Here is a 12,599-nt window from a genome sequence, read left to right on the forward strand (position 1 = left end):
AATCGACGATGAAAAGATACGCCATGACTAGGTTAGGAAGTCATGTATTGTAAAAACTTCTATTTACCCCAAAATAAGATTGAGTGTATCGAGCTAGTATTTTTTTTTAATTCCACTGAACCTGAACTACAAAGCCATTCACCAAATCTCACACTTCTTTTGTTGGCTCACAAACACACCTGTCGTAGTCGGCAAAAAATGTAAGTATTTGCAATTTTAATTTCGTTCTTTATCACTGAAAGGTACCTTCTGAAGACGGATACAATATTATCTTCTCGCTTTCGTTATAGATTCTCCAGTGGTTTAATTCTTCGTTTCTAAACATCATGAAGCATAAGGCAGTACAATTATTACATCACGTTAACCAATGAACTGATATTTTTGGTCGTTCCTGGAGGCTGGTAGCGCCAAAGCAACACAAAAGATGACCAGCGACGATTGACAAAGGTACAATTGCAGTTATATATATATTTTTGTTTTCTGACTATGGACTACCAATGTACTGATTCCTCTTTTATTTGTTTGCGTCCAGTTTATCAATCTCGTAACTGAAATTGGGTTGATCCTGAAGCAGAACTAAAATTAGGTTCGATTTCCGCCGCTCTCTCGTGCTAAAATCTTGCTTGAACCTTTGCTGGTACTTACCAACCAAACTCGTCCCGGGCTTTCTCTATACTGTTAAAAACATGGCGGCTACTCAGTTTTGCTGCTATTCTGGCTATTTAGAGCTGGTTTCCCAGATCAAAAGCGTAGTTTTGAATGATTGATTCAAATGTTCGTTATTCAGTGCTGAAGTTATAGCTTAACAAAGCACTAGTGACCATGAGCTTTTTCATTTCTCCTTTCTTCTTTGAGATTTCCGGTTTAGTCACACAGATGAGGGACTCGATTTCCGCCGCTGTGCTGTAATCTCCGTTATCAGTTTAATATTTAGCGATTACTTAGTCATCATTTAATTGAAAATCCAGTTTGAAGAGGTTGCAGATCAGTTGACGACCAGTTGACGTCAGTTAAATTCTGACCGATTCTCGGGATCAGTTTTTAAAAACCCTTTAAGCCATATCCTCTTATGGATTTTGCGTTTTTTTGTTGAAACCAATGGAGACACTTGGACTCACCATTGACACACATTAAAGCTTATGTTGACCGAAAAATCATGATTAAAATCATTTCCACTGTCACTTCAGTCTCAAAACAAGCTAAACGATATGGCCAGTTTTTACACCTCATAATGTATACTTGGTTTTCAGAATAAATTATTTTACTGTAAGATAACGCGGCGATAATCTGATTATATGATATGTGTTACTTTACTGGGTCAAGAAACTATGTCGCAATTGAGTTCGCTGCTCTAGTTAACCCACACAGGAAGGCGAGCTAATGCATGTATATATAAGGTAAGAAATTGTCCGTTTTTTCAAAATCCGATACCAAGTTAGCAGTCGAACCGCTTGCAAAAAGTTTTGTTGCATGTATAGCATCAACAAATTTTATGGCTAACCTGTTATGAGTCACGCAGCAGTGGAAGCAGAACTAATGTCTGGAAAGATGCCGCTATATGTAGAAGAGTATTTTAAGGAAGGGAACTTTTCGCCTTGTTCATATTAGTCTTAGGCTCCGATCATACTACGTCGGAGGAATTTGAAAACAAAGGTTTCTCTCTGAAAACGCAGCAAATGTTTTCCTTCCACACTACACCGGAGGAATTTGAAAACGCAACAGTTACCGGTCATGTTGGATTTGTGTTTGAGGAAAACACCGTCAGGGAAATCACATGTTTATCGTGACGCCATCGTTTTCGAAAAGCTCCGTCCTCAAAATGTTTTCCGTCCACACGAAAACGCAAAGCGTTCAAATTCCTCCAGTTTGAAGAGCCTTTTCGAAAAGCTCCGTTTTCGTAATGGATTAGTGTGGACGGTAGGCCTAACCGTAGAAATAAAGCTGCGTTTTCGAATTCTTCCTGTGTAGTCTGGACGCTGCCTTATTACATTGTACGTACATTTCAGACGTGATCTGTTAGCAGAAGATTCTCTCTCGTTTCCTGTTCTTTTCCGAGACTGTGTGTTGAGGGTTTTAGTTGAGACTTTGGACAGATTAGAAGGGCAATAGAATTAGGTTTCCTGCCATAATTACGCAGTTTGAAAATCATACGTACAAATGAGAAAAACAATAGTGCTGTCATGCACACACAAACCAAACAAGGAAGAGACCATGTTTTTATACAAAGTAGACCAAATTATTTTAAATCTGAAATTGAAAGACACTTGTCATTAGCTTTCCGGCCACACGGAGACGTTTATTTAAGCCATCATTTCTGTAATTTTCACCTCCTGTTTCAGTGTTGACGAATTTTAAGACGGATTCCGCTCAAAGCTCGAGCAACAAGTGCACAACTTATTTACTAAAAATCTACTCATAGCACGGTAACTTTTGGAATACTATATTTGAAACAACTCACTTTAGTTTATTTCTCTAATTGACCCCGCCATTAAATTCCCAAGCATTCTCGAGACAGTTAATGTCAAACCTCGTAAGAATGCTTAAAGCGTGTGATGTTGAGTTTTAACTAAAGCGAAACGTCTGTTTCAATTGAAATATGGATAACTTCAAGTTCAATTTTCTCTCGCGGGGTCAGCTTGAGAGCTGAAGTCTCGATCAAGTTCTTTTTAGCTGTATTCAAAATATTACCATGTCATGAGGTTGTTTTGGTAACTTGATTTTTGCCGTTATTACTCGAATGTTCTGCGGGAATCATCTTAACCCTTATTCCGGTAGGACCTTCCGTCATCTCTTTTTTAATTCTCTCTGTACTGATACGTTAATTTATTTTTGGTTTCATGGCAATGCCCAAAAAAGGAAGGGTGGATGGAAACTCTTGGCAGTTTTTCAACTTGAAGTCAATAAAGAAAAATTAACTGCGGTTGCGAGTTAGTGAAGCCTTTATCGTGTCAAAAAGGTAAAAACAGAGAGGGATGAGTGCGAGTAGGCTCAATTTTGCTAGCTGTTTTGTTTTTAATCTAAGTTTCAACTATCTCCCTCATCATAGCAATAACTCTCCCAAGGGGTTGGGGCAATGGACCCGTGGAAATCGAGCCCATCATGGAGTGCATCGTGGTATTTATTTACTTTTTTTGGAAGAAAAGAAAGAAAGAAAAACAAAACAAAACAAAACAAAACAAAAAACAAAGGCAAGAGCGGGGGTTGTCCGCTTCTGGTTCACTTCGTCTTTCTCGTCTGGGTTGTAAGTAACGCACTCTTTGTGCGAGTCGAGAATCTTAAGCTGAGAACTTATATTGATCCAGTTCTTACTACAATAAAATCATTCTCAAATATTCTTAATGACCGTTTCATTGTTCCGGAAAGGCATGTTTCCTTCAGGCAGTTCCGTTTCCGGAACGCCCTTCCCATTAAAACCCTGGAAACGTGACCAAAAGTGGCGACCAAACTACAGAGAGCATCAAAGTGTACTTCCGGTGACTGGTAACCAATTAGTAATCGAAAACGAGGCTAGTAGTCAAGAATTCCTCGACCGCCGAGTAATCAAATTTATGTTGGAAATGGTGGAAAAATGTAACTCTGTATTGCTTAGTGTGGAGGTTTACAAGGCTTTTTAACAGCGGACGAGTTTTTATCATGGCGTAAAGGAATTCCTGCGTATTTCCTCCACCCCTGGCAAAGATATCTCCGCTTCCGGCTCACACAGCCGTTTCTGTCACACCACGCATTTTGCTCCCACGTAACAGCACTGCTCAATCGAGTCCTGAACACGGCGGTTGCAATATTGAAAAGCACGATTGTTTGGTGACTAAATTGTTATGGAAATTCCCGTTGACATGTCATGTAACGCGAAGCCTTGTACAAAGCGTAGCAAGAAGGCCATGACGTGAAACGTTGGAATTGCATGGCGGTGTATCACGTTTTCAAATCAAACTTGGAACTATAAGCTTTAAACATGGACAACAGTACGGATAGCGGCGACTGCTTCTGTGAACTGTGTAGTCTGGATTTTACCACACATGGAGTAAGTGCAAGGTTTACTTGTTCAATAGACGAGTTGTGTTCGTTTCGCTTTGTTTTTCCGTGCATCGATTTATTGAAATTTCGACTTGTTTTGATGGCTCTGTAACCCTGTAATGCAGAATTTGGAAGCTTTAATCCAGTAGACAGGATCTTTATTTACAAGTGGATAACTAAGGCGCGATACTGTTTCGTCTGGATTAATTGTTAGTTATGTCTTGTAAGTTTATCAACACTCCAGGGGTATTTCGTAAGGGAATCATGAAAGCATCTGTCGAGAAGTTGTACGTTTTTGTAAGTTCATGAGTTTCAGCAAGGAACTGACCAATCAATTCGAATGACACATTATTACTATCTTCCACAAATTATGAACACATCAGTGTAACAGGGTTAGTCAGATGTCCACTGAATAACAATTTTAAATGAATGATATGACAGGATTAAAAAGTTTGAAGTTTATCAGGTGGTACTTTATCTGTCTTCTCTACACAACCCAGATTGCGGACATAAGCTTAATTAGTAGAATTCTACTAGTGTACTAATGCTAATGCTGCAATCTGATTGGCTGAGCCACTTGTATACTATCAGCCATTAGAGTGCAGTGGCTGTCAGTTGTCCACAAAATGCGATGTTTTTATCGTTATTATGAAGTTTTGGAAGAAAGTGTAGATGTAAATGGATAATTGAATTCTTGAGAAGACTAAAATATAAGGATTCTTGACTTTAAAAACTTGAAATTATTGAAAAAAATGGGTGCATGCACGTAAACAACTGCAAATTTACCAAGGACGATTCAATACGTGCGATTTTGTTAAAGCGTTAAGTTCAATAAAGCGTTGAAAAATAATTGGAAACGTTATTTGCGTTAATTTCAGTTAGAATTCTACTAAAACAATTAGATTATTCGCTCTTGATTTCTATGAGGCGATAGTTGATTTGGCCTTTGGCCTCATCAACTATCACCTCATAGAAATCCCAAGCTCATAATCTAATTGTTCATTAATAGAATTGTACTAGTATACTAATGCAAATGCTGTAATCTGATTGGCTGAACCATTGAGCACTATCAGCCATTAGTGTGCAGTGGCTGGAGATCTTCTACGAAATGGTGACATTTTGTCGATTTTCCAAAGTTTTGGAGGACAATTTTGATGCAAACGGATAATTAGATTCCTGAGAAGTCTAAAGGAAGGACATTTACGATGTCTCGACTTTTAAAAAAGTTCAAATTATTGATAAAACTGATGCGCGTGCACACAACTTCAATTTTAAATGACAATTCAATCCGAGCGATCTTTTTCAGATGCAAAGTTTAATAATATGTTAAAAAATAATTGGAAACCGTTATTTGAAGTAAATTTTAGTAAGAATTCTACTAAAACAATTAGATTATTCACTCTCGATTTCTATGAGGTGATAGATGATGAGGCCAAAGGCCTCATCAACTATCATGTCATCATGTCATAGAAATCTCAAGCTCATAATCTAATTGTTAATTAGTACTGTCCACTTTTGGGAATCACTGAATAATAAGAATGTACCTCTTGATCTGCAAATGTGCTTGTAAATTACAGTAGGTTTTGCAACACATTTGTCAAACAATTTCTGAATTTTGTTTAAGATTCCCAAAAATTCACAGTGATCTTGGCAATATTACTACATAGTTGTCATTCATCGAACACAATGCAAGTTTTAGACAGTGATCAATAGCACTAAATTATTATATATATCATTTTACCTGACAAGTGATAGTGGAAAAAAAACTGCCAGCCAAATTCATAGAAACATAAGGAATACAAATTCTGTGAGTTAATTTATAATTTGAAGGGGTGCCTGGAAAAATGCCCCAAGTGACTTGAGGTAAATTCCTAGATTCTCCTTCCAGATTGCCTTATATTCCTTTGTGAAACACAAGGACAGTTTAATGTTGCATCAACAGTCACTTGGGGCCTTATTCTGTGCACTCCTTCATTCATAAAAATTAATGTGCAGAATTTGTATTCGTTATTTTTCATTACCTTGACAATGGCATCATGAAGACACTGAAACGTTAGTTTTTATCATTAGCTTTTGCTTTTTTTAAGTATGACTTATACATAAATTTAGAAATCATTTGTCTTGTGCTCATTTTGATTAAAATGAAATGTAGCATACTATTGTATTAAGAACACAGAGATCAGCTTCCTCCTGGACCAAATGAACTGTTCTTTAATTTGTACAACAATAATATTTTAAGTTAATGAAAGTTGATGCCATCCTACATTTAATAACCAATTTGCTTTCTTTCGCCAATTGCTTTGCATTTCTTTTATTGCGACTTACACGTGAGTGAGGTTGGATTGAAAATTTGTTAAGTTGGTACATTTATTTGTTTCTACTTGTTTGTGATGATTTTCTTTATTCTCAATACCTGTGTTCTTGACAATGTTTTGACTTTGTAAGGGGAAATTGAAGGCCAATCTGGATCAGTATATGAAAGGTTCACTTGTGAACTGCTGCTGTTATTTTTCTGCAGGAGTTGGAAGAGCACACATGGTCTATTCTACACAACACAAACCTGAACAGGAAGCAAGGAAGGTATGTAATTTGACTATTATTTTAACGCTAATCCCACCTTTTTAGGCTGTGTTTTCCAGAGTCATTAAAACTGAGGTAGTTATATAGCGTCTATGTCTGGAATAAACCCAAGTGTGTGATCATTCAAATAGAAGGTTTTAATAGCATAATGTTAATGTAGAGTTTTAACTTGTATACATACCCAGGGACAGTGGAGCCAGCGGCTTGGGCGGGCTTTAGCCTCCCTTCCACTTTTTTACGACAATGACATTTTATTTTGTTTTAGTATGAGGTACGTATGAAAAAATAAGGAAGCAGGAAAAGAAAATGAAAAAAAAAAAAAAGTCTGGTTCACTACAGATTATCCCCCAAAATGAGTTTCTTTGGTCTTCATTTAAACCAATGTCTTCTTGCGCCCACTGATAATCTTTCGAAGTCTCTGCAATCCAAGCATATTTCAGTTACCGCAAGGCAGAACCTTGCTCGTCTAACCGTCAACAGGTTTAGAAATGATGAATCATTTAATTCATTTTACGTTGTCATCCTTGCAAAAGTGAAAGAGCATCCCTCAGTTTCTGAGCCAATGCACCCAAGAAAACGACATGCCCCATCATGTTATGAAGTAGGCACTAGTGAGCCAGAATATCCGACCACAGCTTGTGACTACTACAATCTACTACTGAGGACTATACTTTGAAACAGTAGGTTGCATTTCAACCAGCCAGCATTTCTTGTTTACCAGAATTTGGAAATTTCCTTATCAAGGCAACAAAAGGGGAAGATGTTGCAAAGGAAATGAATGACTTATTAACACATTTCAGTGGTGATGTACATGTATGTCCAACAACATTGGGTTTTCAGCTAAGTACATTCGAGGTAGAGTGCTTTGAAAACATCTTAAATGAAGTGAAATCTTTGAATGTTCACGAAAGAGATTTAATTAACCAAGTAGCAAGAGTCTGTGAGCTAGTACCCATCCCCGCTGCCACTAATTCAACACGAAAGTGTTCGTTTTCAGCTGCTAGTTGAGTTAAAACCTGGCTTTGCTCTCAAATGCACCAAGCACATTTTATTCATTTGTCCATCCTAAACACACACAAGACAAGACTGGATGGTATTTGCCTGGCATCGGTTGCCAATGCTTTTGTATTGCTCAGTGACAATCGCAAGATAAAATTTTGGGAAATTCACAGTGGCCGATTTCCATTAACTATTGTGTTGAGATATATATGCAAGTGAGTGCTGTTGCTACATTGGACTGCTGACTCCTAATATTGAAATATGGAGCAACGCTTGCAAGATGATGGACTTCGTAAAATGCCATTTTAGAGTTTTTATGAAATTTAGCTGCTGTTATTGACAGTTGTTGTCATTCCAGAGTCACTTCTAAGTAATTGATTGTATCTCATAACATTAAATTGACTGAGTAGTAAACTACTTCTGTTAACGTTAATTCAGTTTGTGCTCTCTAGTTATTTGAAAAAGGAAGTAAAATACATTTATAGAAGGATTCACTAGTCAGATGAAACTACGTAGCGTTTGAATGGTACTCGCTTTATTTAGTGACGAGAATTTACAAAGCTACAACCTCGTACCAAACCTGGTGGAAACTTTTCATGTTTCCACATTTTTTAACATTTCTGCACCATGCACTTCCTTCCCACGCATGTGGAACTTGTGTAAAAGTACAGGTTAGTGTACTAAGGTTGTGATGTGTCATTGGGAGCTGAGAAATATGAATCAAGTTTACAAAAACTCCAAAAATATTGCTGGAAAAGCACTAAAAGTAACCGTCATTTTATACTTTAATCCAGGTTGATTTTTTAAAAGAAATACACCATCATGGAGAATGTTATAAATACCATTTCTGAGCCTCTAGATTTAAATATTTTCTGGGGGATGATGCCCCCAGACCCCTCTCCAAAGTCGCGCCTCCAGTGCTGGTTTTCAAGCCCCCCTCCCCCCACTTGAAAAGAGGCTCCGCTGTCCCTGATCCCAGTATGTGTTTGTGTGACCCTTGGTGGATGTTCCAGTTCTGAATGTGGATACAATACAAACTAAATGATACACAAATGTATATGTATCAAAACAGACATATTTTCTTACTTCTGTTTCATTTGTTTGTGGGTGTACTGTGCAGTGACTGAACTTGTTGCTTCATTGTAATGTAAATATTAAGATTAGTATTAATATAGAACTTTATCTGTCTGTATAGTCATCCTTAATTCATTTCTTATCAGCTCATTCTGATAAAGTAAATGCTTTCTCAATTAATGTAGTGTTTCCTCTTTCCTGTTAGAGATTGTGCACATCCTTGTAGTCTATGCAAAGAGCAGTTCATTGGACTTTTAGAATTCACAAGTCACCTGCATGGTGAAAATCACCAGGAAAAGCTTCATAACTGGCGAAAAGACCAACAACAAGAGTGGAGTCCAGAGAAACGAGAGCTGCACAGCCCTGACGAGAAAGAAATACAGAGCCCTTGTAACAAAGACAAAGATAAGCCACCCACTGATTTGGCGACAGAGGATCTATCAGGTGTGAGAGATTTTCAAGATTCTACCAGTGTTCAAAGTGGGGAATCAACTATGGGTGACAATCGCTGGGGGAGTAGGCGTGGCAGGGTTTCATCAAGAAACATACCTAGCCTTCTAGAGGATCTGCCTCCAGTTGGATATCACTACCCAGAGCAGCTTGAAATGAGAAAGGGCCTGCCGCCGAATCAACCATGGCAAAATGAGAGATGGAGAGATGAAAGAGGTTATCCAAGTGACGGTGGTCTAATGTGGGATGGTGGACGTAGGGAGACATGTAGAGAATTTAGAGATGGTCCTTGGTACAATCCGGTATTGGAAGGAATGGATGATCCAAGGTACTATCGAAACAGAGATGATGACAGGTATTACTCATCAAGGGACTCTCCCAGACTGTACCCTAATGATCAGTTTTCACCTGGCTATGCTCCAGGTCCCAGACAAAGAGATTCTTTTGAAGGTGATTCAGGGTTTCAGCCAAGATATGATGATCATCAACCTGATCTTAGAGATAGAATCACTAGACGTAACAGTAACTCATCACATCCAAGCCATAATAATAATGGTCAACAAAAGATGAAAAATGTAGTTGGAACATATTCTGGAGGAAGCAGGCCTGAAGGTCGTGGCAGCAGTAGCCAGAGACGTACTCCCCCCAGTAGGGAGGACGAAGGAAGAAGAACATCACTGGAAACAACAAAGAGAGATGCCAAAGACAAATCACTGCCAAAAAATGGTCCTTCTTCAGAGAGTCCAAGTGGGAAAAGTGGTAGGAAGAGTAAGCCACGAAAACTAACGCGATCTGAAGAAAAGAAGAAAGATGACTCTAACAGTGGGGATGCTGGTACAAAGGGCAATGAGCTGGAAAGAAAGAAACGGCAGGAGACTGCAGTGATAGATAAAGGAAAAAGTGGAACTGAATCTGCATCTGCATCAGCCTCACATCGATCTGTTGTTGCTGATGAAAAAAGTAAAAGCGCAGGAGATAAATCACATATGCAGCCCAGTAACTCATTAAGTGAAGGTACAGCATCAAGCATCAAACACATGGCAGATCCCAAAGAGAATACCTCTTCAACATCTAAAAGCAGCCTACGTTCATCTGCTAAAAGAAATTCCCTTTCATCAGTCAAAGGAGTCCCCTCTCCACCAGGGAAAAAGGGTTCCACTTCAGCATCTAAAAAGGATTTCTCTTCACCAACTAAAGGAGAACCTCCCTCTCCATCCAAAGGAACCCCACCTTCATGGACGAAAAGGAATTCCGCTTCACCCAGTAAAAGGGATTCCACATCAACGTCTAAAAGAGATTCTTCTTCATCAACCCCACCTTCATCCACCAAAGAAAATTCCACTTCATTGGCAAAAGAGGAGTCCTCATCATCAACCAAAGAAGTGTCCTCGTTATCAAATAAAGGGGATTCCTCGTCATCAGCCAAGGGAGATATCTCTTCATCCATCAAAGGGGATTTCGTATCAACAGCTAAAAGTAATTCCTCTTCAACAGTCCAGGGTGAGTCCTCTCCGACAGTCAAGAATAACTCATCATCATTGTCTAAAAATAGTGTGTCTTCATTAGCCAGAGGGGTTTCTTCTTCATTAGCCACAGGGGATTCAGTGCCAACCCTTGGTGGAAGTTCTCTGATAACAGCTATGGAGAAGAAAGACCCTGGAAAAGATTCAACCATACAAAGAGATTCCTTGAGCTCTCTGAAGGATAAAGTTAAATTAACAGCAGTCTCATCAAAGAGGGAAGGTGAACTCATTTTACCGTTTCCAGAAAAAGAAACTTTAGTTGTGTCCCTTGATGTTAAAAACATGCTTTCTCAGGAGGGAGTGAACACATTGCCAATACTTAGTGACAAAAGTAAGGATATGCCATTGCCGAAAATGGGGGAAGTTTCTTTGCCATCAACAGGGGGAAAAAATGATCAGGCCTCCTCGGCGTCCTCGTTCAGCAGAGACACCAGTTCCTCGTCAGCAACGAATGGAAAAGAGAAAAGAGCTGATAACCAGGCTGCCAACATCTCAGGTGAAAGTAAACAAAATGATTTAACAAGCTCTTCAGCTGCAAGTGCGTTTGTGGGTTCACTACCATGGGGAAAGAGAGAGGAAGAACTCAGAGCCTTGCTTGGGATAAAGAAAGAACCAAAAGATGAGGAGGTAAAGTGGTACATGTAGTTAATTTGCTTAAGCTGATAAATTGACTTACTCATGCCCAAGCTCAGAACTCTCCTTATGATTTGGCTTTGTAACTCAGTAAGCAGGCAATTTCAACCAAACCCTCATCTGTGATTGCTACCCAGGCCTGCTTGAGATAACCCGCTGTGTACCTCTTAAAAAAGAGAAGAAAAAACAAACCATGATTGCTCTTTATTTTCATGTTCAGATATGTTTCAATCAGTTCCTCATGTCCCATTACGTATGTTCAGATAAACTTTAACAACCTGTTTATCAGTCAGCCCTCACTTATAATGCAGGTTTGTAAGAGCCCTCACTTATAATGCAGGTTTGTGGGAGGTATCCCGAGGTTTCCTAGGGAAGGTTAAAATAAATCAAAAATCCTTCTGGAATGTGTTGGTCAATGGTGGTGAATTTAATTAGTTAGAACCCATTATCAGCAGTTGTACTGTAAGCTCAACGTTTAAGAGATGAGATTTACTACAAGTGACAAGGACAAATATCTGTGGGAAAGGCAGTGTTTGAGGACAGGGAGGCTTACAATGGGGTTTCTGCTGGTTATGCATAAAGATGTATGGCATTTTTAACCCGCTGGTTATTTCAGGTTGCCAGTACCCTTGTTATTAATTATAACTCTTAATTAGTTTTAATCAATTTTGTAAGAAGGAGGGAGATTGTTGTTGTAGTTGTTGTTATTGGGGGTATGGTATGGCATGACACAATATTTGTTTCAGTTATTATTTCGGTAATTCTTGCTATCTCTTCGTTCTGATGCATATTCATTTAACTGAAATTTGCTTTAAAGTGTTGATATTCTAACCCTCAACTTTTTTGCTTCAGTCAAATCAAGTGTCAGCGGAGAGTCAGACAAACCGTCCTGTTTCCAGCAGCAGTATATTATCTACAGGGCACAGCCTGACGTGCGGGTCAAACAAGTCCTCCTCCCCAAGACATGTTCCAGTTGTCTCCCAGTTGTCGTTGTCTCGGCCGCAGTGCAGTTTTGTTCATATTGATGGTGTGCAGTGTGGTGCTGTGACATGGAACAAGTACGTGACAATGTGTTTTGCAATTTTTGAAGCAAGTCGTTTTAAAGGAGCTCAGTCACGGAATTTTGAGTTATTTTAGCCACGTCCAAAACAACCTTTACATTGAAGGAATTCTGGGCGGGCAAAACTTTTTGAATTGAATGTCTTTATTACGAAAACTTTCCCCAGATGTCCAAAACAGGCAGGCAAAATCATCCTCACAGCTGGTCAATTTGCCCGGTGCCTGTCCCGTGAAACCCGTGACATTGCACTGTAAGTGAGCTATTAA

The 12,599-nt window shown here is 38.9% G+C and overlaps 1 protein-coding gene across 2 annotated transcripts in view; it reads left to right on the plus strand.

Moving 5' to 3' along the window:
• Positions 1 to 3,509: 3,509 nt before the first annotated feature.
• LOC110069110 (uncharacterized) overlaps positions 3,510 to 12,599 on the plus strand; it is a 32,977-nt gene continuing 23,887 nt past the window's right edge. For both annotated transcript variants that reach the window (XM_089287771.1, XM_089287772.1), the window contains exons 1-4: positions 3,510 to 4,021; positions 6,533 to 6,594; positions 8,873 to 11,267; positions 12,126 to 12,331. In XM_089287771.1, the coding sequence (XP_089143897.1) occupies positions 3,953 to 4,021; positions 6,533 to 6,594; positions 8,873 to 11,267; positions 12,126 to 12,331 (2,732 nt within the window). In that variant the 5' untranslated portion in view covers positions 3,510 to 3,952. The remainder of the gene's footprint in view (positions 4,022 to 6,532; positions 6,595 to 8,872; positions 11,268 to 12,125; positions 12,332 to 12,599) is intronic.

This window comes from Orbicella faveolata, unplaced genomic scaffold (genome assembly GCF_042242905.1).
Source record: "Orbicella faveolata isolate gen_17 unplaced genomic scaffold, um_ofav_v1 contig_15, whole genome shotgun sequence".
Classification (NCBI taxonomy): Eukaryota; Metazoa; Cnidaria; class Anthozoa; order Scleractinia; family Merulinidae; genus Orbicella; species Orbicella faveolata.